Raw genomic sequence first — 25,780 nt, forward strand, 5'->3', positions numbered from 1 at the left:
TTAATTAAGTTATTCGTTAATAATAATTTTCGGCCCACTTCGAATAATTAAAAAAAAAAAGACATTTGAACTTAAAAATATATATAAAATCGAATAAAAAAGGGGTTGGTGCGGTGGAAATGCAAAAAAAAATTAGTCCGTTTATGCTCTGCTTTTATATATATATATATATATATATATATATATATATATATATATATATATATATATATATATATATATATATATATATATATATATACATAAATATATATAAAACAAAAGAACTATCTAATTCACCATAATAAGGCATAAAATTCTATCACTTGTGAAATACTAAAAAGATGGACAGAATTCTCGGAGAACAGATAAATAAATCCCTCCTAGGTGGTTGAAATGAAGAAAGCAATAACCTTATACTATACTAAGTCACAAAACATATATTTTAGATGAGGTAGCAGTAAATAAATACAGTTTCTCTACAGAGCCACTACTGAATACTAATATGTAGTCAAAACGGTATTAGATCGACTTCAATAAGAACAGAAAAAAACACCATGGAATATATCTAAAAAATCAAAAAATATTAAAAACGATCTTTCTGCGTAAAAAAAGGGATAGAATCATCGCACCAATACCAAACAGTATTAAAGTAAAAAAGGTAAAGGGTAAGTGCTCTTTCACGAACCCAGTGGAAGACAGACTTACTACAGGGATAAGTGAATCATGCCTACGCAAACTCTTGGCTTCCTCACACTCTCGCCTAGGTAACTTCCGTTACCTAGGCGAGAACCAAGCCCCAGCTTCGGTCCTATCCAGCCCTCAAACTAGATACCTTACCCTATCCCACTCCAACATAAAAGGAAGTCGGACACCATTGTGATACCTACGTCCTATGAGAGCTATGATATGATAAAACAGCGGAAAACACGCCATGCGATCTGACTAGCAATCGGCGCCATTAAGATTTATTCGAGCTTGATGGTGTGAAATGGGCTACCCACCGTACAGAGGTTCTTAGCCTAGGTGCACAAATATGCTGCTGGCTCCTATAATATACGCAACCTCATTACAATAGGAACGTGGAATATTCGAGGCCTTTTACAGAATGGAAAATTGCATATAGTTGAGTGTGAAATATTACCATATTGGTTTGAAACCTCCTGTTTTCATTACTTTTTGTTCAGGTCCAGGTCTTGTTTTTTAGAGTTTTATCTTTGTATTTCTCGATATAATTGAGGATTTAAGAAGAAGAACAATCCCAAAATAGCACCATGTGGACCATGTAAATTCTGCGGTAATGTTATTTTCAGTGTTGACGGGCGCTCCCAGGTATACCAATTCGTTAACTGCTTCGATGACGTCGTTTTCTATTACAAGTGAACGTAGGATTTGTGGTTGCGTGCTTATTTGCATGTACTTTGTTTTTTTGGTGTTTATTATTAAACTTATTTATTTTTGTAGCCCATTCTTTTAGTGCTACATACGCCTCTCGTACAGCGTTTTCCGTTCTCCTAACAATATCGATGTCATCAGCATAGGCAAGGATTTGCACTGATTTGAAATATATTGTACCGGTAGTTGCGATTTGTGACATACGTATTACTTTTTCTAGAGCCATAATGAGCAGTATACATGAGTGAAGGTCTCCATGGTGCAGCCCGTCATTTGTTGTAAAAGGTTCAGACAGTTCCCCTTGGATTCATACTCTACGTTCAACTTCTTCAAGAGTTAGTTTTGTTAAATTTACCAACTGCTTTGGTACTTCTAGCTCTTTAATTGCTCTGAATATTTATTTTCTATTTACAGAGTCACAGGCTGCATTGTAGTCTATAAATATGTGACGAGTTTCTATAGCATGTTCCAGTGTTTTTTCTAAAATTTGTCCCAAGGTGCAATCTGATGAATTGTCGATTTAATACCTTAAAAACCGGCCTAGTATTTTTCTATTATTTATTCTGCATATGGTACTATACGGTGTAATGGTACCATAAAAAATAAAAAGCATAATTCCTTTGTGGTTAGAGCATTCAAAGATATCTCCTTTTTTGTGTATGGTGCAAAGTATTCCAATACTCCAATTACTGGGGAGAGATTTCTGTGTTGATATTTTTTTATGAGCAGCTGTAGTGACATTATGGTATTGTGGCCCCCTTCTTTATTTAGAAGAAGAAGAAAGGAAGAAAGAAGGGAAGACATAGTAAAACATTAGAAATATCAACTCACGCACAAAAAAATATGCGAATAATCTGAAACAGTCAATCAAAATCAAAATAAACCAGTATATCCAAATATATGTATAACCGCAATAGAGAAGAAGAAGAAATCTTGAAGTCATTGAGAATCAAAAATCAAAAGCAGAGAAATATCTGTTAATGGAAAATATTTGAACTATCTTAGATACATAGATGACGTGGTACTAACAAAGTTTAATTGAAACGAATTGAAGAAAATGATGGAAGAACTACATATAAAATACCAACAAAAACGAATCTAAAGAAAACGATGTTAATATCGTATAATGACGTTAAACCAATAATAACGGTACAAGGAGCAATTCTAAAATTGATCAATAAAAATCTCTCTTATACAAGAAAAGAGAGAGGACAGGTAACACTCATTTAATAAACCTTCGAAAAGTGGAGCCAGTTTCGATGTGACCTATTGGTGCCTATACGTTGCCCATTACTACCTCTCGCAGGGTTACCAGGTCTACTAATTTTTCAGAAGATCTACTGATTTCAATTTCAATTTACTGATTTACTGAAACGCTATATCGATGTACTAAAAAATATGTATGATAACATCATCTTCAAAAAGTGATCATTATGTCAGTGTTCAATTATAAATTTTGAAAAAAATCTATTTATTTATATTCCATTCCATTCTATTCTATTGATATACATTATTCTCAATCTACTGAAGAAATAAAATATGACCTGGCAACCTTTCTGGTGCCGGTTTGGCTTCAGTCAATTCCATAAGATTATGCGTCCCTCTTCCTTGTCTAAGATATCTCTACCTGGGACAAAATATTAAAATACTAATCAAACCATGTACATAAATATAAGAGTAAAAATATGGTAGGCTGCTTTTGAACGCTGTCTTATGTACTTGAAAACAAGTACACCAAAATATTCAAAACAAAGTATTAGATTTCTATATCCTGCTCTCAGACATGAACATTCACCACAACAAATTTTGAGAACTTAAGAAGGACTCAAAGAGCCATGATACGACGGATGCTAAGCATTTAAATTCGTGAATATAAAACTAATTTTTCAATGAGTAATAGAATAAAAGTAAATAACTTTGTCGAATAAATAGATTCCATGAGGTGGAAGTGACAGATTGAAATAAGAAATTGGAGAATTGAAAAGGCCAGAAGACCACAAAGAAACTCAAATTTGGTGAAAGGACGATGTCAAAAGTACAGCTGGATCAATGTTGAAACGACTTGCACGAGACAAAGAGATGCAGAATAAACATTACTTAGCAAAATTACCGAAATTAACTTATGTTAACAAACAGTTTCTCTGTAAGCAAGCTTGTACAAACTATATACCTATTGGTATGCCAGTAATTTTGATATACAAACGTTTAACACCAAATAAGATCATCAATATTATCTTTAATACCATATAATAAAGGATTTTCTTGATAAATATTAAAAAGGCGTATAGAATGGGTAGCATCAAGTTTAGCTCCAGAGATTGTTGAAATGTTTATGCAATACTTGGTAAGTATCTGAAACAATTCAGTATTTTGCAAGAAGCAAGACAGGTCTTATTGGAAATTTGCAAGGAAGTGATCCATTAATTTAATATATAGTTTATCGACGTTAGTCTGTTATTTAAAGTAGGTGTGTAAATAACCTATACTAACAGCTTACTTGAACACTAATAATTAATATACCTAAAATATTATTACTTTGCTTTTTTCCAATTTTCAATGTAAAAAATTTTCCAGTATTTTTTAATAATGTTTGTTGCAAACTTGCATATCAATCAATTATAGATAATTGTAAAGATCCCAAATAGTTTATTGTGTACCTATTTATTTGCTATTCGTACATTAATTTCATAACGCAGTATGTTTTGTGACAAAATTTTGAGAAAAAAAAGGTCAAATAGCTATAATATAATTTTATAAAAAGGAACAAATCCCTATTATAACCATAAAATAAACAAATTTATGTTTTGTTAAATTTTTTATAACAAATTACGTCATTCTCCCGACTCACCATACATCCTCCAAAAAATTAAAATTTTTATAAAAATACAAGCATCTTAAGATCAGCCTCCGTCCCTTTTACACTTTATACCACTTGTCGACCACTACCACCCCCTTATCAAACAGTTACACAAAAGAACCCCTATTTTCGCGACGTACTCTTTAACCCTCATCCCTTGTGTAATGCTCAACAACGACTGTTGGCTGATTTTACATTGACCTAATATTATATCGATTCGGAGATGCTTTACCCCCAATCATTTGTTTACAAATATATAAAATGGCAGATTCTAACAAATAGCCAATTTCAATCAGCAAGAAACTATCAAAAAGATGCTTTTTGATTGCAATTACTCTAATGATAAGCGAGTTTTAAAGAGTTTTTCGTGCTATCTGTCATTGGTATGAAATTGAACACAGTACTCACCTGATTTTGTGTGAACGTAGTTGAGATACGCTATTTTGTCGACTTCATTAAACGCTTGGGAAACACAAAAATGTTCACGTTTTTGTTGTATTTTTTAAATAATTTTAGGCGGTTTAATAACTGAGAGAATGTACAAACGCCATTGTGGGGGGAGATGGACTAATTTGAGAAGTGTGGCGTCGACGCCTTGACGCAATGCAGTGGCGTTCGCGCTTCAGTGACGTCCGAAGCGGGTTTTCGCCACTTAAAGTTTCTCGCTAAATAAATACACTGCAGAGTAGTTATTTAATTAATATGAGTTAATATTAAATAAGCAGTCAATTTGATTTATTTGAAAACAAATTATTTTACTTTACAGATACTCTTTAGGATATAGATTTAATTGTGAAATTTTATTTCATATTTCAAGTTGCAAATTTAGTATAACAATATTAACCCTTCACAATGATTTTCTTTGGTTTTAGACACAAAAAAGATTAATGCTGGCGGGAAAGTATTGTTTTTTAAATTCTGTGATATACCGATATCTTCAGTTGTAAAGTTTTAAGTTCTAGAAAATTTAAATACAACAAGATATATGCCCCAAATAAAGACACATAAAAACATAGCTTCTCAGTTCAGCGTCACTTACAAACCGCACTTCAAGAACTCGAAAACTGGTCGAAGAAAACAGGATTTGAGTTTTCACTCAGCAAATCAAAGTGCTTGTTATTTACAAAAAAACTTGATCCAATTAAACCATAGCTAAAATTATATAACCAAATCTTAAATTACGCTGATGACATTAGGTTTTTAGGAATGATGTTCGATACGAAACTAGCATGGAAAAAACATACACTGCAAATTAAAAAAACGTGCCAAAATGAAATCAATATTATGAAAAGTCTCTCTATTAAAAACTATGGAGCGGACTATAACTGCTTAATTCATGTTTATAAAACCCTAATAAGATCTAAAATAGATTACGGTTCTATAGTATATGCATCTGCCACAGGTGTATTCCGGACCAGCCCAACAGAAAGTTTGAGAGCAGAAACTGGAGAGGTACCACTTAAATATAGAAAAAGAAAAAACTTACAAAACTTTTATCACGTATACACAGATGCCTCTAAAACATCTACTGGAGTTGGGGCAGCTGCCGTTACTTTAAATATTACACTTGAGTATAAGCTACCATCCCTAAGCTGCATACATACCGGCGAGCTATATGCCATCTACCAAGTTCTCACTGAATATTAACTCCGGTAATATATCTAAAGCTCTTATAATTACGGATTCTTTCAGTTCCATCAATACCATTAACCAGCTTTACACAACACATCAAATTGCTTTCCTAATTAAAAAAGAACTAGCTACCATATAAAACAGCAACCATACTGTACAATTTCTATGGGTTCCTTCACACATTGGACTTCAAGGGAACGAAGACACGGACCGCATTGCCCAACAAGCAAGAAACAGTGAAACCGCGAGTGAGAAATGTAGTGCTAAATTACTTAAAATCATTTGTTAAAGTGAAGGTTCAAAATTTGTGGCAAAACCAGTGAAACAGTTCAACTTCAAAACTTCGCGAAGTGAAAACATATGTAAACCGTGGAAATATCAAATTTCAAACAGGGGTCATCAAGTCGTTCTTACTCGACTTCGTCTAGGACATACCCGACTTATCCACAGTCACACTAATCCTACTTTTTGTGACAATTTTAATGTTCCACTCAGTGTTAAGCATGTCCTTGTAGAGTGTCCAAGTTACCAGTTACCAAGACAGACCAACCACATCATCGGATCAACAAGTGAAATCTTAGGAGAAATGGTTGATGCGACAATGTTTGTAAATAAAAAAAAAAACAAAAACACAGCAACAGCACTACTAGCAGAAACTTTACAACGTTTTAAATGAAGATCTGTCTAAAGCACTTGTATCTTCTATCATTCCATTGGTAAAGCTAAGCAATGAAAAATTCAAAGTTATTAAAAAAATTTGGAATTGTATCAAAAAATATACTCAAAAATCGATGCCGACGAATAAACATTCGCGATAAATATATTCCGGAGTTTACAAGATAATAACTAAATACTAATAATAAATTAATCAATTACGGTGACTGAAGTATTCTTAATATAATAATAATTGCATTTATCAGTAGTTAGAACATAATATCAGCGATACACAGATGGGATTCAGAAAATGGTTAGGCACTAGGAAGGCTCTCTTTGCTTTAAATGTACTGACCCAACCATGTCTGGATGTTAATCAAGAGATACACGCTTATTTCATAGTTTTCGAGGCTTTCGACATGGTACAGGATACAAAAAGCAAATATAAGAATAGAAGGTGAAATGGCAGATAAAACAAATATGAAACTAAATGTGACACATGGATGCATAATATATTGTGTCCACTAATTTTTACCATATATAGTGAACATATTTGCCAGGAAGTTCTATCAAATGCAAATGAAGAAATAATCATCAACGGGGAAGATATATATGTATAATATTTTTTATTCAGACTATACTGTGCTGTTGACAAGAACAACAAAAATCCTCAACTTTTATTAGAAAATATATGTAAGAATATACCATACAAACATTATAGTAAGTACTACTCCCATCTTCTTCTTCTTCATATTGCGTCATCTCCTTTCAAATATTTCCGATCCAAATAACAATCAACTGTTGTTATAGGTTGATAGAATTTATTGATAGAGTTGTTAGATTGAAAAAAGAGAAGTGCCATCCGCACAAAATACACCTGGTTCAGAAGTTGTTAGAAGATGACTTGGATAGAAGAATCGAATTCTGCGAAACCATTATAGAACGATGTAACAGATACAAGAGTCTCATAGAAAAGGTACTTTTTCAGATGTTTCAGAAGTTCAACAGTCACATAAAACATTTGAATGGCAAGTGAAAATCCATATTTGAAGAAAGATTAAAGGACACAATATCTTGAGAAAGTAAATGTTTGGGCCCGCATTATAAACAATCATATTATAGGGCCATATTTTTTTGAGTAAAACTTAACTGCTCCTCGTTATCTGGAATGTCTTCAGGGCTATTTGGTGCTACAGCTTAAATACCTATTGCCAAGTAGAAATGATTTGGGGTTTTAACAGGATGGGGCTTTCCACATTACTTAAATGACATTTTCCCAGGTAGGTAGATGGGTAGAAGTGGATCTTCTGGACTTTTTCTCTGATATTGATAATGATCTTGATTTTTTGGCAGTCTTTCTTACCGAAACTTAACAACTCAATATTAAAGCATTTTCTACTAAAAAAGTACGACAAATTCCTGAAAAAACACCTGTGTAATGGTTTAATAATGAGTTAAGATCTTACAGGTCTAATCTTTCTCTTATTAAACACATTGCAGATGCCACTAAGGATCCCGATTTGTTCAAAGTTTATAACCACCGAAAAATTTGAATATAATCGGCAGTTACAAAATGCTAAAAAGTCAGCTTACTGTGATTTTATTCATCATGATCATAATTCTGGCCTTACAACCCTACGTGGGTCATAGCCTCCTCAAGAATTTCTCTCCAATCCCTTTTATTGCCTTTCTCCACCAAGCACGTATTTCCATGTGATATTATTACTAATTTCAATAATAAACCTAAAGACTGCTGGAAAATAGTAAATTTCGGAAGAAACAATGTAAGATCCGGTTCGCTACAACCTGATCTACCTCCAGACGAAATAAATCAATTTTTTATTACAATTGCAGAGAATATAATTACATCTCTTCCCACTATTAATATAGATGCTCTCTTCAATTACAGAAATTATCCTTCTCCGAGCAAGTCCTTAAGAAAAGAAAGTCCGAAAGAAGAGGTCTCTCAAATAATAAAGTCTCTTAGTAATTCTAATTGTAGGGATGTTCACGAAATTAATAGCAAAATTTTAAAAGAAACTTACCAAATAGTGGTAACACCTTTCACTCATCTTACTAATTTAATTCTGTCTACGAAAAGGTGATTCCTCAAAAACTGACAATTACAGACCCATAAACATTGTTTTTACTTTTGGGAAAGTGATTAAAAAGGTTATCAAACAAAAATGTTTTTTCCTATTTTGAGTTCAATAATTACTTTAGCAACTCACAATATGGATTCAAAAGTGCTCGTTCTACTAAGAAGGCGGTATATAATGTTATAAGCGACGTGATTGAGGGGGTTGAACGCGGCAATCGCAAAGCAATTTCTCTTTGTCGAAGGCTTTTGACTGCGTGTAACATGACATTTTGCTCTACAAATTAAATTACTATGGAATCAGAAGTATCCCTCTTAAGGTCTTAAGCTTATAACTTCTTACCTATGTGGCAACACCAGGTTTTAATGTCTATCGGTCATCCCTCCGGAGTTCCACAAGGTTCGGTCTTAGGACCTCTTTTGTTTATTATTTATGTCAACGATTTGCCTAAATTCAGATCTCCGTATAAATCCGTAGAATTCGTTGATGATACGACATACGTTATACCAGGAAAAATATTGATGATTTAAAAATGTCTTATGAGGAAGTTTCTACTAAATCTAGCACATGATTGGCTACAAACAAACTGAAACTTAACTCCGATAAAACGGAGGTTATATCTGCAAGTAATTTAATGATCCAGATAACAGAGAGACTGTTAAACTATTGGGAATAACCATAGATAATCGACTGAACTGGTCGGCTCATATCTTACAACTAAAGAAGAAGCTATCAAGTTCATTATTTGTTATTCGCCAACTAGCAAGAGTTGTCAACTTTGAAACAGTAAAAATGACATATTTTTCTTTATTCCAGTCTCACCTAAACTATGGATTAATCATATGGGGCAATTCAACAAATGCACTTCAAATGTTTAGAATGTAAAAGAAAACTATCAGGATTTCAGCGGGGGTTAGTTATCTAGAGCACTGCCGACCTTTCTTTATCAAACTCAAAATTATGCCGGTGACTACTCTATTGATATTTCAAGTTTTGACTGAAATTTACAGAAAACGGGCCCATTTAATAAAGCAGTCTGAGGTTTACGTTCACAATACGCGAAACTGTCACTGCTTGCTGTAACCTATAAAATTGCCTTAATTATAACTATTACAATATTTTACCAAAAAGTATTAAACAGCTATGCTGTAATAGTTTCAGAAACTTGCTTTTACTGCTCAGAAGAATATATGACTCATTGCAGAACATCTACTGAACTGCTTACGTAACTTTGCTATAAATCATTTTCTGTTTAATATGTGTTCTTGTTTGTGATATATTTAAGTTACGTTTTATATTCCTTTTTTATATACTATGTATTTTTGACTTGCTAAAAACAATATTTATATTTGTTAAGTAGTTAAAGAAATAAGCTCTCAACAAACTCTAAACTCTACCCGTGGAACATCGCACTTGGAAGGGAACACGAAAATTAGAATTACTTGGGCTGAAGTAATATTTTCTTTTCGGATAAGTGAAGGTTCTAATCACTAGACCGTAGCGAAAGAATCTGAACAAGACAAGGAAAACGATTTGTCCAATGCAACATTGCCGTTCAGTTATGGTTTGGGCCGGTATAGGTTTCAGTGCCCGTACCCACTTAGTTCTTGCGGATGAAGGTTCTATGACAGAAGCAAGATATATAACAACCATTTTAGACGAGCATCTAGTACCTTTTGCACCATTCATAGGACCTAATTTTATTTTTATGGACGCTAACGAACGTCCACACCGTGCTTGACTGGTCAATGAATATTTGGAAGACCTCAGGATTTTCCGTATGAATTGGCCAGCCTCCAGTCCCGACCTCAATTACATCGAAGATTTATCGGATACATTGGGAATGTCAATTCAAGTTGGTCTCCCCGCCCAAAACAACTTTGGACAAAATGGGACGAATTAACCAGCTTCATGTTCAAAATTTAATTACCACAAAGTCAAAACGTATGTAGGCTGTTATAAAGGACCAAGGAGGAAATATAAATAAATAATTTTTTCGCATAAATTATGTTTCTTATTTACGTTTAGAGTTCCTTCTTAACTTAATTCTTAAAAATGTGTCTTCTTCTCTATAAAATAGGCGTGGAACGAATGTTTTGCACCTGAATGTATATATGCTTATCCAGTGCAAACCTATGGAAGATCCCAAAATAAATATAGTACACTACGATCATGGATCACCGAATACCTACAGGTAACAATGTGATACTTATTTATTTTAAATTTATTACATAAATGTGATGCATAAAGGAGATAAAATTTTAAGTCTTAGCCGAGACTATCTAGTTTCTCATGAAAAATATTTAAAAAAATATAAACCGAATTTGTAAATATTAAAAATATTTGACAAATCATGTTTTACTGTATCAATATCCTAATTTGTTTTTCATTCAAAGCTCCTAAAATTAACAATTTTTTACTCACATAATATACTTAATATAAAACTTTACTTACTGAAATAAGATGTATGTACACTTATTTTATTTATATTAACGAACCCACAAATTTTTAATCTGTGCCCGTTTATTTACTTATTAATTTCAAAATATATTACGAATGAGTACTGAATATGAGATAGATATGCAATCTAAGGATTAGATGAAATATTTATCAGCACCTCCCCGATAATTATCTGTATTTATAGATACAAATAAATATTCCCCAAAACCTGTGTGGTTCCTTTAAACTGTGACATAATTTTTTGCCCTCATATTAATTATCTATATTTCGTGGTTCCGCAACTGTATAACAAACAAATGACGTGGTAAAATAGTGTCGGTGGCACATTTGAAAATAATAAATAAGAAAAGTGAAACTTTTAATATGAAGTTTTAATATTAATATTATTATAATAAGATATATATTAGGAGAGGTATTCGACAGTGAGATATAATACTATGTCACCAAAGTTGTTCATCAATGTACTTAAATGATTTGATGCTTTGAGGTCATTGTAGTAGGAAAATAAAGGAATAAATATCGATGACAACCTGCTTAGTCATTTACGATTCGCAGATGACATTGTCCTTATTTCAGATGTCAGAAACCTGCTAAAACATTGTATATGTGGAAGTCTCTGGCAGGTCACCCAAACAGTATTGTCATAAATCAAATAGAGTGACTGAGCAACGAGCAATACAGGCATTAAATTAGATCAACTAAAATATACTTTACTACTCCAGTTGCAACTTATGGATTGGAAACTATGGCAATAACAAGAAAAATGGCAGAACAATTAAGAGTGACTCAACGGGCCATGCAGAGGGCCATGTTAAATATAAGCCTCAGAGACAAAATTCCTAAGACCGAAATACGTCGAAGAACTAAAGTAACCGACATCATGGAAAAAATAGCGACATTGAGATGGCAATGGGTAGCACATGTAGCAAGACAAGACACCAACAGATGGTGTCATAAAGTGACATTCTGGAGACCTCGAGAAACAAAAAGAAGCGTGGGAAGACCCAAAAAAAGATGGATAGACGATATAACAGCTGTAAATGGAAAGCAGTGGATGAGAATTGCAAAAGATAGGAAAGCGTGGAAGCAATTGGAGGAGTCCTATGTTCAACAATGGATAAATGAAGGCTGAAGAAGAAGAAGAAAACATATCCAAGATTTTATGTCACAATAGGAACAAGGAATTGAATGAAAATAAGAATTGCACAAATTTTAACTATAGAAATATATTTTGTTTACTAAAACATTGTACATGTAAACTTAAACTTAACTAATTTCTATTTGAGTGATTTTGTTGAGGATAGGACGATGATATAAGAAATATGAAATGAAAGGAAGTGTTTCTACTGTAATGTGTCTTGAACGCCAAGAACGCTCGAGAAAGACAGAGACACAAGCACGGAAGCACGCACCGATTCAATGCGCCTAATTCTCTAGTGCTGCGCGCGCAGCGGACCGATCATGTTTGAGTGGGAGAGAGACGCAAGGCATTCGCCGGTCCGGCGGGCCTCTCTCTCGTTCGGTGACTCACTGTAACAGACGTGAGCGGGCGTTACACTTTTTCATGAATGACTCCGAGCCACAACCTAATTTAAGACGTTGTCACATCAAAAATAACACTTTTAATCTGAACAAGAAAATAAGGGAACTAACCGGAACGAACAAAGTAAATACGGCCTACTTGGTACTAGATAAAAATGGAAATCTAATTTCAGACACCATGTAAAAACTTGAAACATGAAGAGAATACACCCAGGAGCTTTTTGAATAACAAAGACAAAAGACCTAATTAAACGAGGCGACCACTGATAGTGATCCAAATATAACTAAAGAACTTTTAGATGGGCCTGATCAAATATCACCAGAAATAATCAAACTGATCATTGGAAAACATATAGAAGTACTGGTGAATTTGTATTTGAAATGAAGTACTACTAAACTCTATATACAATACAGGAACAATTCCTCAACAATGATGGTTAAAATCTATTTTCATCGCATTACCCAAAAAATCAAATGCAAGAGAATGCTCTGATCGTCGATCGATTAGCCTGAGAGTCACGCCATGAAAATAATCTTAAAAATTATTCATAACAGACAACACTGTCGAAGACTAGAACAAGATATCAGCGGGACACAAATGCTCTTGGATTAAAAGAAGCCTTATTTGTCATGAATGTGTTAGTCCAAAGGTGCGTGGATGTAAATCAACAACTGTAGGTACGTCTACTGTTTAGACTATAACAAAGCATTTGATAACATCAGACACAACTACATTGTACAGCAACTTCAACAAAAAAATTTGGATACAAAGAACATTAGAATTATTACCAAACTTTACTATAATTAAACAGTCGTAATGAACTGGGGACTTAATGGGTAATAATTCAAGTAAATCAGTAAGAAAGGTGAAAAATATTTTTTATTACAAAACAAATCTATCTATCTTCGTCTGCATCGTCACTGTCATCACATGGTATATCGATATCCGATTCCGAATAACTAGAATTAAACATCTTTCTCTTGTAATGAGGTTTCTTAGTTTGTCCTTGTTTTCCAGTCTTATTTGTATTTTGTCCTTTCTGAGATTTTTGGGTATTTAATTTAGTTTTTCCGTTTTCTTGAATTTTTCTTTTCTTTTTTTTTCTGTTCCTTTTCTTCTAACTCTTGCTTAAAAGGCGTAGATGTCAGGATTTTGGCATGCTGTTTTTTTCTGGTTATACTCTTTCTTACAGAGGAATTTGTAATAGACGTAAGTTCATTAAATGATGTGAAACTAGTAGAAGGTCCCGGAATAGGATCCATTGCTGTTGTTTTAACCTGATTTTTATTTATAGGTGGCAAAGTTTGAGATGGGTTTGTATTGTAAATTTCGGCTGGTATGGCTTCATTGTTATCTTGGAATTCAACAAGTAATTGGTTTTGTAATGTAGCAGCTAAGAAATCTTGATCTATAAATACTTTTGGGTTGAGTGGAAAAATGCCAGCGCATTTAAAGCCAGATTCTCCTTTAGTTATGGTCGCTACTGTAGAATATGCTTTATTAAACAGACCAGCAACATCATATGGCGTGATATTTCGCATAAAATGTGTTTTAATAAACAAATTACATTTCGATATTCAGCTTTAAGAGGCCCATAAAAAACAATATCCAAAAGTTGGATCTTATGAGATAAATGAAGCGGAATTGAAAGCATAGAAATATTATTTGCTTTACAATATTCATAAACTTTTATTGATATGTGGCTGGAATGGTTATCTGTAATTTGAAGAGCTGGTCAGGTTTCACTGGGTTTTGAGTATTTGTGGAAGTCTTGCAAGCATTCATAAAATAAACCTTCATCAATAATTGAACCATTATTTGAACATTCATATAATGCCTCCGGAGGTCCATCTTTTTCTAAAAGAGGTGTCAGTCGCTTTCTCGAAAAAATAAAAATGGGTGGAATGTATCCCCCAGCGGCATTCATGGCACACATAACTATGATGTTTCTACCCCTCTCTCCACTGGTTGCAAAGCCCACCCTTTTCTGGCCTTTGGTAGCTAAAATTTTTCCAGGATCCTGAACTGTACTCTCATCGGCTCATTTTCTTTTCATTAAGTGATAGTAGAAAGGGAATATTAATGGTGCGTACCGTTATAAATACAGCTATAACTTCGTTTCTATTTCGAATTTCTTAATAAAATTTTAGGACATTATTTCTATGATACTAAGGAATGTTTTACGTAAAAAAAAAAACAAAAATCAATTTTTTGAAAATTTAAAAAGTTTTTCCTTTTGTGTTATTTTTTATTAGACGTCGCGTCGTTTACGAAAGTACTTCAATTGGAGTACCTCTATTAATACTAACCATATTTCTACAAATTAAACAATAACTCTTTATGTTCCAATTCATTTTTTCTCTATTTTCTTCCTAATACACCTAATTACTTTCTCAGCTTTTAATTTGTACCATTTGATTTTACTGGTCTTTTTGTAGTCTATACTATTTATGTTTTCGACAACTTTCAAATGTAAGAATATATGCTTCATTAATATTTCTATTCCCATTTCTATCTTATAGGCAATAGTTAATGCGTTGAATAATATAAAAATAGAATCTTTACAAAAACAACAAATTAAAATATAAAAATTTAATTCGAGACTCACAATAAATTACATATTTTTATACAAAATCGTTTCTAGAAAAAATTATGTTTTAACAAAACAAACATTAGACATTATATCACAACCTTCATACTTCTTTATATTTCCAATAGAATCCACTTGATCTTCTTTAATACAAGCACATCTGTAACTTTTTGAATTTACCTCATAATATTGTCTAGGCAAGCCAACCCAATCTCTCGAAATTCCTCCACTAAAACATAATCCAAATAAATATAGTTTTCTAAATATAAAAATAAAATATTATTTTTTTATATACCATAGTAAACACTGCTCTTTTCTATTTAGGTCCATTTATTTAAGAACCATAATGAAGAAGTTAAAACCGACATAGAGAGCATAATGACGGTATTAGATTTTCACTTCAATGCAGGGCGGCGGCAAGCCGCTTATACGTATTTCAACCACTGCTCTGAGCAGTGGCATATGCCGCTCTGATGAGACCTAAAGAGGTTGAAATACGTATAAGCGGCTTGCCGCCGCCCTGCATCGAAATAAAAATCTAATACCGTCATTATGTTTTATTTCTTTACTCTGTTTGGAGTACCAGAAACTGAATTCACTCTACGAATTTTGACCATGATGAACGGCTTGTGGAATGCATATTTTAGATTCCCTTGCCGACCAATTCATCAATCTGTTTGCTTTGCAAGTTGTAGAAAGCACAGTGGTAAAGATTTGAATTCAGTTTCGCCAGGTAAGAAATCTTATGATTTCTCTTGTCCACATAAAGAGCTTTGCAGCGACCTGCACATGTATAATTAACAATTAAAAAACATGTCACGTTATAAACGTCACATCTCTATTAATTTATATTTAAATAATTATTTCATTTTAATTTCTTTATTAATTTCTTTATCTTCAGTTTAATTTTTACTATGTTTTATTTAAAAAGTAGTTGGCGCCCAATGTTTTTCTTTTCTTCCTCTGTCTTTCTTTTCTCTCTCTTTCTGTCCCGTACAATAAATATTCGCATTCTCTCTTTCTCTCCGGTAGACTAAATATTCTGTGTTGACATACAAGCTAGTTTCATGATATCTATAGCAACATCCTATGATATCTGTGCTAACTTCATTCAGTCAGTCCCTTCCTGTTTTCTATCAATCACATTTAATGGTAGGATTATTTTTTGCCTCTTTTTAAAATTTATAAAAGAAGGCAAGCATTATTATAAGATTCATTTTATGGTCTACAAATTCTCTTGGGGTAAGTACTTTCATCGTAATCTTTATTCTATAATTCTGACAGCATTTCCGATATTTGTAACCTTACTTCTTTCGAAAGCACATTTTTCCAATTATGCATTAGGATTCTTTAACAGAATTTAACTAAGTCTCCTTCTTCTTCTAATGGCGCTACAACCCTTTGTGAGTCTTGGCCTGCTTAACAATGTTCTTCCATTCTGCCCTGTCGGATACTTTCCTTCGCCACTGCCTGATGTTCATGGTTTTAAGATCCCTCTCTACGTCGTCTATCCATCTTTTACGGGGCCTTCCTCTTGTTCTTTTAATTTTTAATTTTATTTAATATTCTATTTAATTTAATATTTAATTTAACTAAGTAGTAATAATTATATTTCATTTTATCCTTGCCATACGCTATTTGTTTAATTGTAATTTTGTAAAATGGCAAGGAAGTTAAACTTTTTTGATGTGTCTCTAATGCAAGCTGTTTCTGGTATTATTGGGTTTACTGGCGGTTTTATTGACCACATCGAGTTTATTGACCACATTCAAAATCATGAAAATTTATTGACCAGATCATATTTATTGGCCATATTGGACATTTATTAACAACTTAGTTAGGACCTACAAACACATATTACTGTAGCTCTCCAGAAGACACAACATTTAATTGGAGGACCTAACATCTTATAATATTCCCCATCGAAGCAATAAGTATCACTTATTAATTGTTAAGCTTTGGCAGGGTTAATTATTGTTTTCTTTTTAATAAATATGTTTAGTTAAAATTTGTCTTATTTGCTATCAGCTAAGAGTTCAGGTTCAATCCCTAGTTTAAGACAAGACGAACTCACACTTGAGATACTGAGCTAAGCAAGGCATAGACGATAAGCTCCCATGGTTGATTGAGGTATTATTTTTATAATAGTACTTCAATTCTCTTTGGTAGTCTTATCGTTACAAACAATGGTCTAAATTAAAATAAGTTTCGATTGCTCATCAGAATCTTGAAACTGAATGTTTAAACTTCAATTTAGGCACTATATATATTAATATTAAATTAATTAAATAAAGTGTATATTTATTTATAAAATGTGATTTGAATTTTTGACTCCGATGGGAGTCATGCGCATCTGGCTAAGAATTTCTAGTGTATGGCTGACTGGCTCCGATCGACACAAGGCAAATTAGAACATTTTTCTAGAAAAATAATTATATAACGGAATTTTAGAAAAAATAAGTTTATTTATTCTATAAAATACAAAAAGATTCACATATTGATTTGATTTTGATTCTCATATGAGCAATTTCAAAGCATTCAATTAGAGACCGACCGATTAATCGGCTTCGGCATCGGCTTCGGCCACCTTCGGCCAATATTTAAACCTTCGGCCTAAATTCGGCTTCGGCCGAAACAAAGCCGAGGGTTTCGCCGAAGGTGGAATAATAAAATGCTCTGTCAGTATACTATACTACTATACTATTCGCGATTGAAAACAAAGTATCTGACCTCTGGCGGAATAAATTTAAACTACTAAAAGTGGTATAAACAAACCAGACAGCTGTTGATTTGAATAGAATTATTAAATTTTTTGAGTAAATTTCAGCATTATGACTACGTCACAGTATATTGCCAAAGAATATTCTTTATAAAGCAATATTCTGTAACTACGCTAAAGTATTTTAAATCAAATCGATGTCGTTCTGTTCCTCAATGCAATTCAAGATCGACAAAAGATATTTCCCTATTTATCTTTCCTAAACTTGAGGAAAAAGAGGAAATCAATAAAAAGAAAATACCACTATCATTAAGTCAATAACATACTGAGAATACATAATTTATTTTCTTGAATAACAGAAATACAAATACCATGTTGGGATAGTATCATGAAGTTTTTTCCTCATGATTTATTATGGAATCTTTTAAAGACAAATCATGTGCTATGATCTTTTTTGACTGGTGACTCTCCAAGTTAAGGTTGATTTCATGTAATCAAATGAACTATCTTACAATAAAATCAAGTTCAAGTTTTTTATTTATGTTAATATACAATAAAGTACTCATATATGTCAAAAAATAGTATAAAATAAAAATTAACATATTAAAAACATAAGACATAATATAAAATAATGCATATATTAGTAAGACAAACATTACACAGAACATTATACTCTGGGTTCCCCGGTATACACAAAATAGGATTCTGGATTCATCAATACACAAGCCAGTTCCAAACATTAAAGTTAAAATTTAAGAATTCATCACTTGAAAACTGCTTCCCATTCAACCAATGGTCTCTTTGCTTCACCACAGTACTCAAAGATATCATTAGGCTAATTTCCATTTTTAAATGATAAAAATAACTCGTCTTAAATCAAACTAAACATGCAAAAGCAATGGTAAATTATAGACTGTTATGTTTGTTTATACCATTTATATCGGCCATGACACTGCAATCGACCTGCCCCCTACATTCAGTTTCAATCGCGAATAGAAATGAAATAATCTCTGAACAATATGCTTCGGCGAGTCTTTGATAATTTGAATAGTATTTACACCCTATTTTATACCTTTAACTAAAAGGTTTTACAAACTTTCAGGTCAGGTAGTAGGTAGGATATAAATTTTAACAATAGGCCAAGATGTCTCAAAGATCATCATTTGAATATTTCTCACGTAGTAAAATTCTGATAATAATAATTTTATTGTATTTGTTAAAACTCACGATTACTGGTGTTTTGACTAGATACCTAAATGGCAAAACATCGACCATTGACTATAAATTATTCGACTTTAATGTTTTATAATGTTATTTATTTTTATTATCGCTTCTATTACCAAATAATGTATAAGTGTTTGACTTTTTATCTCATACTTTCATATTTTTGTTTACCACTTAACAGTTAATAAAAAAATAAAGCACATTATTTAAATTTTTAACATATAATAGGTATATTTTTAGTCACCTTCGGCTTCGGCTTCGGCCGAAGGTATCCTACAGGCCGAAATTCGGCATCGGCTTCGGCTTCGGCCAAAAAAATCACATTCGGTCGGTCTCTACATTCAATACAAAATCCGGGTTGATCAGGACATTTTTCGCATTGATATATTGTCTGCTTTCTAATTTTGTTTTCGGAGCATATTTTGCAACGCTTTCTCTTTGTTCGTCCCTTATTAACCACAGGGATTTTTTAAATACTATTTCTGGAGACAGGAATATTTCTTGTTTTTCACAGTTTGAAGGGCCCGGCATACTTTCCGCCATTTTGAATCACGAAACTACCACAGCAAAGAACTGGTAAAAATTTTTAATACTAAGTCCTCACTCACACCCTGACAAACATTAACTAACGTCGACGACGTACTTAGTAAAATATACCGTCTTAAAAATCAACGGGTTACTGTTCCCAATCAGAGTCATACGCACCTAGCAAAGGACCACTTTGACTCCGATCGGAGTCATGCGCAGCAAAAGTGTTAAAGATTACTTAATATCTATTCAGTCTGATCTTAAAATCTAGTTTTGAAGTATTTTTGTTAATACTACTTTACTCTGTGCTATCCAATTATAATTGTAAAAATTGCTGTTAACTGACCTTTTATTAGAACACCACAATTTCGTGCCTCTTTCTGCATCCCACTCAATATTGCAAGGTGGAAACTTCTTCATGTCTTCCATTTCATTTTCTTTGTCCAGTTCTGCAGCTCTTATCAGTTTTTTAACTTGACTTCCATAAGAAGTAAGCTTACCATCTTCTTTATAATATTTTCCAATAACTTTACCTGCAAATGAAAACATTTGAAAAATATTGATACAGTTAGAATACATAATTTGTTTTTTTAATATTCAACTATCCCGTATTTTTTACTCGTGTTTGGTAACTATATCCATAATCTTTTGAAGGTCTTTTAGAGTATCTCATACAGATGACAGAATATATCCTTATCCTATTCCGCTCTTGGTATTAATATCGTCTGATTCTTCTTCATGGAGATGTATCATTGTTGTTTGATTTTAATACAGGTTCTATACTTATAATTCTTAGATCACCAGTAGTTTCATTAGTGTTTAGAGTCTGAGATGATGTTTGATAGTCAATAAAGCATACATGAATGTCACTGTCCAGGTCTTTACAAATTTGAAATAACACCTGAACAATATTTCTCTTGTATGCTGAACAATATTTCTCTTGTGTAAACTTCAGTATAAAATACTATGTGTGTCGTCTAGTAACTTCATGAATTCTACATGTACATTGTCCAGTCTTAAGATGTTATAACATAGTGTTGCCATAGTATAACATGCTGCCAAGTAACTTCTTTGGATCACTTGTTTTTCTTGACTTATTTACTGTTTTAGACATTAGTTATGTCGCTACTCTTCTAATTTTTTCATCTTTCAGATTTTTCGTGATCCATTTATTGTTCTTTTTCTTCTTGTCAAGTTTCCTAAATTTAGACATAAATTGTCGTACAGAAAAAAATAGCTCACAAGAATTTTAAAGCATTAGGCAACTCATATGCAAAACTTCTTGATAAATTGGTATCGATAAATCTCACCTGGGCTTGCAGAAACATAATTATTGATGAACAACATGGATTTTCTAACGGGAAGTCAACACTAACAAACCTTGTAAATTACCAACAACACTTGTTGGGTGCATTTGAGAATAAAATTCAGATTGACAGCATTTACACTGATTTCTCAAAGGCCTTTGACCAGGTTAATCATAATCTTTTGGTCCACAAACTTCATGCATCTGGCTTTGGTGACCCCATTGTTAATTGGATTAAAAGTTTTCTGATAGGACGTACACAGCAAGTTCATATTAACAATTATATTTCAAAAGAATTCCATTGTTATTCTGGTGTACCACAAGGGTCTCGTTGTCATCATCAGTTGGCGCTACAGCCCTTCGTGAGCCCTGGCCTGCTTCAAAACATTCTTCCATCCTTCCCTATCGAGTGTCTGTCTTCTCCAGCCCCTCACTCCAATCTCCCTCAGATCTTCCTGTACATCGTCCAGATATCTGAGTTTAGGTCGCCCCCTTCTTCTTCTTCCGACCGGCCTGTTTAGCATAGGGTCTCGTTGTGGTCCTTTGTTATTTAACTTGTTTATTAATGATATTGGTAAGGCTATCACAAACTCACACTTCCTGCTATTTGCTGATGATCTTAGATGAAGTTATTTCATTGTATACATGATAAATCAGACGCAAGATGATGTAAATAATATATGTTTATGGTCAAAACAAAATGGTTTAAGCTTAAATCCAACTAAATGTTCTTGTATTTCATTTGGTCGTATAAATAATCTAACAGCTAATAGATATGTTCTTAATGATGTACTCTTGGATACAGTTACTGAGATTAGAGATTTGGGTGTATTATTGGATTGTGCATTGACATTTAGAAGCCATTTTCTTAAAATTAAGGAAACAGGATTTCCTAATCTTGGTTTTATTTATCATAACAGTCATGATCTCTCACCTATTGTATTCAAATTATTGTATTGCTCTCTGGTACGCTCAGGTCTTGAATACTGCTCTGTTGTTTGATCCCCATTTCATTAAGTCTACATTGATGGATTGGAGAGCATTCAGAGGAAGTTTCTAAGATCTTTAGCTTTTAAAGCACATATCAATATAAGAAATTCTGAAAATTATTTCATAGATTATTCTATAATAATGTCTCAATTTAACATGCTACATTGAAGAACCGCAGGTTGAGAGTTGATATGTTATTTTTGTTTAAAATTCTAAACAATGTTATTAATTGTCCCCCGTTATTAGCCAATGTACACTTAAAAACAATACACAGAACTCGACACACTGCACTCTTTTATATTCCTTTTCATAGGACTGATTATGCTCGTCATTTTCCCTTGTCAAAAATGCTCAGCTCTTGTAATGACCTCCTATTGGATCCATTCTGTCCAAACATTAATGTTTTCAAAAGGCAACTTAAGAATCTAATTTTTAATCTAGATATGTGATATATTTTTTTTTACTTTTGTGATTTGATATACTGTTTTAATGTACAAATTTTTAGTGTTTAATTGTTTCTTTGTTATTGTTTTAATGTTTATTGTACATGATTTTTACTTTTTACTATTTGTTGTATTTTATTGTAAATGGTTCTACCGTTGAAATAAATAAATAAATAAATAAATTTCGAAACCATTTGGTTACTAGCATATAATCGATTTGTTTTATACTTATATTCCCTGGCTGGTCAAGTTGAGAAATTCATATACACAATCGTCTGGATGGTAACTTAAAGAACCTTTTAAGAATTCCATAACTTTGTTCCTCTGTGAACAGTTTAAGTCTTTCTACACTCTCACTTACAATTCCCAGATCCCTGCTTCTTGGCTGACCAATTAGCAGGATTATTTCATGTTTCTTAGGTTGTTTAAGAGTCTGCATTCCTGTGACGTAAAACTGTTCTAATTATTCATCTGTTTTATCAATGATAAAAGTGTATACTTGTACAATATTTAATTTCGCTGAAAGGGTGTTTAGGTGCATTACTAATATCCTTTGAGAGATTCTTCTTGTACAGTATCATGCTGGCACTGTAAATATAAATGAAATCCTCCATAAGTTCCAGCATAATAGATTTTATATTCATCAACTGTACATGAATCATTTTCAGTTTTCCAGCATTATGCTATTTATATTGGATTATATTATATATCGTTTCTAACTAGAGCATTATCATAACATTTCAAGTACATATATTGATGCAATAAAAACAATAACAGAAGAAATTAATACTAATGATATAACTATTACTAATATAAAAAATAATAAACAAAAAACTTCTTTACCTACTTGTTCATAAGAACTCTTGTAAAATTTAGCCCAGTGGTTGAGGGACCTCAACTCCTCTTTACTTAGATCTACAACATCATCACTGAGATCCTCTTTATTGAATTTGCCAGTTACGAAACTCCTAGATGCATCACACCCTTGAAAATAAATTTTTCTTGTTAATTTATGATAGCTGGTAATTTTTAATTACTTTTTCATCTAATTTTGAGGGGTTAAGGGCATCAAAAGCCAACTTGTCAGATAAATTTTAAAATTATTTATCCATTTTTGTTTATCTACTGCCAATTCTAATTTCAATGATTTTTTTCAATTATTTAAAACTTTCGGGAAAAAAGAAAAAACTTCTATGAGGACGACTTTTTTTAGCAATCTAAAAAACTCATTTTTTGGCAATTTTGGCATTTTAATCAATATTTAAACAATGATCTAAAATTAAACTGATGCTTTCATGAAAAATCATTCATTTTATTCAAACCTAAAAATTTATTTGGAAAAGTTAACCTAATTTTGACTGGGCTATTATGAGTGGAAAAAGCCTGGATCCTAATACAATATAACTCTCATTGGAAAAGTAGACGCAAAAATAGGTACGCAACCACAAATACTACGGCCACTTGTTATAGAAAACGACGTCATCGAAGCAGTTAACGAATTTGTATACCTGGGAACGCTTGTCAATACTGAAAATGACACTACCGCAGAGATAAACTGCAGAATTTGCACGGCTAATAGATGCTATTTTGGGCTTAATCTTCTTTTTAAATCTACAGTTATATCAAGAAATACAAAAGTAAAACTCTACAAAACAATAATACGCCCAGTCCCAACATATGGTTCAGAAACCTGGACTTTAACAAAAAGCAATGAAAACATGTTAGGATGTTTCGAAAGAAAAATACTAAGGCGAATCTATGGAGCGGAAAATGAAAATCGTGTCTGGAGAAGACAACACAACTTCGAACTCTATAGAGTATACCAGGAACTTGATATTGTAAAACACATTAAGATAGGACGTCTGAGGTGGGTAGGCCATGTAATGCTCATGGAGCAAACTGACCCAGCTAGAAAAACGCTCCTTGATAGACCTATTGGTCAAAGAAGAAGAGGAAGACCCAGAACAAGATTCCTAGATAACATAGATCAAGATATGAGAAATATGGAGATACATGCTTGGCGGAGGAAGGCGATGGATAAGGACGACTGGAAAAAAATTCTTGGGGAGGCTAGGACCCACACAGGGTTGTAAAGCCAAAATGATGATGATGATGGAAAAGTAGACCTGGTCAAGCACATGACACAATATAATATATTGGACATATATGCACTAGTTGGACTAGTGACGAAGTACTACGGAAAACAACCAGGAATCAACTCAGAATCATAAAAACTTCCTTACTAGATATGAGCAAGAAACACCTGTATAATGGGACTGTTTCATAAAAAACAGTCATATTCATTCATATTTTGCTTGACTATGAGTCATAATAGATAGCAAGCAGCAAACACTTTTTGGAAACTACCAAGTGACTCCAAAGGCATGAGATCCATACACTAGATTTATAAAAGCTGGTACAGAGTTCTAGGATTTTGGAATGGATGTAGTGAAGATACATAATAAATAGAAGATGTACAAGAAGCCTATTGGCTGAAATACAACCAGTTTGTAACAAAGGGCTTCTGATAAAAAAATTAGGATATTCCAAATTACTTATACAGAGTGAGTCACAGTTAATGCTAGGATCTATCACAGCAAAATGGAAAAATTTTTAAAAATTTGTTTATTCAGTGATATGTGGGATAATGAATGGAATATTGTAAACTTATTTTGAAATATTCTGGGTACTTCATAAGTCTGGTGTATCAAATGTATGTGTGTTCTTTAAGGACATCTATTGCATTTTTAGATTTCATGTGAAAAATTAAATGAACCTTCGCTGTATCAATATGTGGTTCCAGAGATATATTGGTTTTATTCAGATGTTTTACATTGAACATTTAGGTGTTTTAAAGTTCTACTAGTGACTTTAGGATTATAGACGGACTATAGACTTACCAACAAATACATTATACTGTTGATTGGGACCATAATGCTTATGTCCTCGAGACACATCGTAAACTTTCCCTAAGACAGCCAGGTAAAGTCGTGGTTTGTCTACCCCATTGTACAATTTCAAATCGTCTTTTGTTAATAATGGAACTCCTGATTTTTCAGTAAATTTGGTGTTATAAAACAAAAGGGACCCAAGAAGATTTCCGATAACATCACTGGTCTGATCTGGTAAAAATATTCCTACAAGAATAATAAGAACAGAACATCCTGCAACAGTTTTACACATATTTAAGTAAATACTAATGTCGCTCTTAAAACGTTATAAAATAAGTTAACGTCATCATACAAACTTAAGTAGTTTAAAATGTATATAGATAAAAATCATTACAGCTGAACCACGCTGAACTTAAATTAGGTTTTTAAATATAGTCTCGAAATGACATAACCTTAAAATATAGAACTGT

General features: G+C 32.7%; 2 protein-coding genes across 3 annotated transcripts in view; both read right to left on the bottom strand.

Moving 5' to 3' along the window:
• LOC140437393 (uncharacterized) overlaps positions 1-11,110 on the bottom strand; it is a 120,766-nt gene extending 109,656 nt beyond the window's left edge. Inside the window, exon 1 of one of the 2 annotated variants that reach the window (XM_072526902.1) lies at positions 11,071-11,110. The gene's annotated coding sequence lies outside the window, so the exon portion shown is untranslated. Of the gene's footprint in view, positions 1-4,639; positions 4,782-11,070 lie in introns of those variants that run through there. The other variant, XM_072526901.1, reaches the window with a different exon arrangement.
• Positions 11,111-15,196: 4,086 nt separating this feature from the next.
• On the bottom strand, positions 15,197-25,746 carry LOC140437395 (neuferricin). Its single transcript, XM_072526905.1, has 4 exons — positions 25,320-25,746; positions 23,263-23,403; positions 20,027-20,213; positions 15,197-15,438 (listed from the first exon to the last, which is right to left on the bottom strand). Exons 1-4 carry the CDS (start codon positions 25,600-25,602, stop codon positions 15,270-15,272), a joined length of 780 nt encoding a protein of 259 aa, XP_072383006.1. The 5' UTR covers positions 25,603-25,746; the 3' UTR covers positions 15,197-15,269.
• Positions 25,747-25,780: the final 34 nt, after the last annotated feature.

The sequence above is a fragment of the Diabrotica undecimpunctata genome, chromosome 3 (assembly GCF_040954645.1).
Source record: "Diabrotica undecimpunctata isolate CICGRU chromosome 3, icDiaUnde3, whole genome shotgun sequence".
Lineage (NCBI taxonomy): Eukaryota > Metazoa > Arthropoda > Insecta > Coleoptera > Chrysomelidae > Diabrotica > Diabrotica undecimpunctata.

Excerpts from the sequence above, each read along its gene's own strand:
- LOC140437395 (XM_072526905.1), bottom strand. The coding sequence starts at position 25,602 with ATGTGTAAAACTGTTGCAGGATGTTCTGTTCTTATTATTCTTGTAGGA. Across the intron at positions 20,214-23,262 it reads GAGTTCTTATGAACAAGTAG|GTAAAGTTATTGGAAAATAT; the intron begins GTAAAGAAGTTT and ends TTTCATTTGCAG. Across the intron at positions 15,439-20,026 it reads TTGTGGTGTTCTAATAAAAG|TGGAGGAATTTCGAGAGATT; the intron begins GTCAGTTAACAG and ends ATTATGTTTTAG.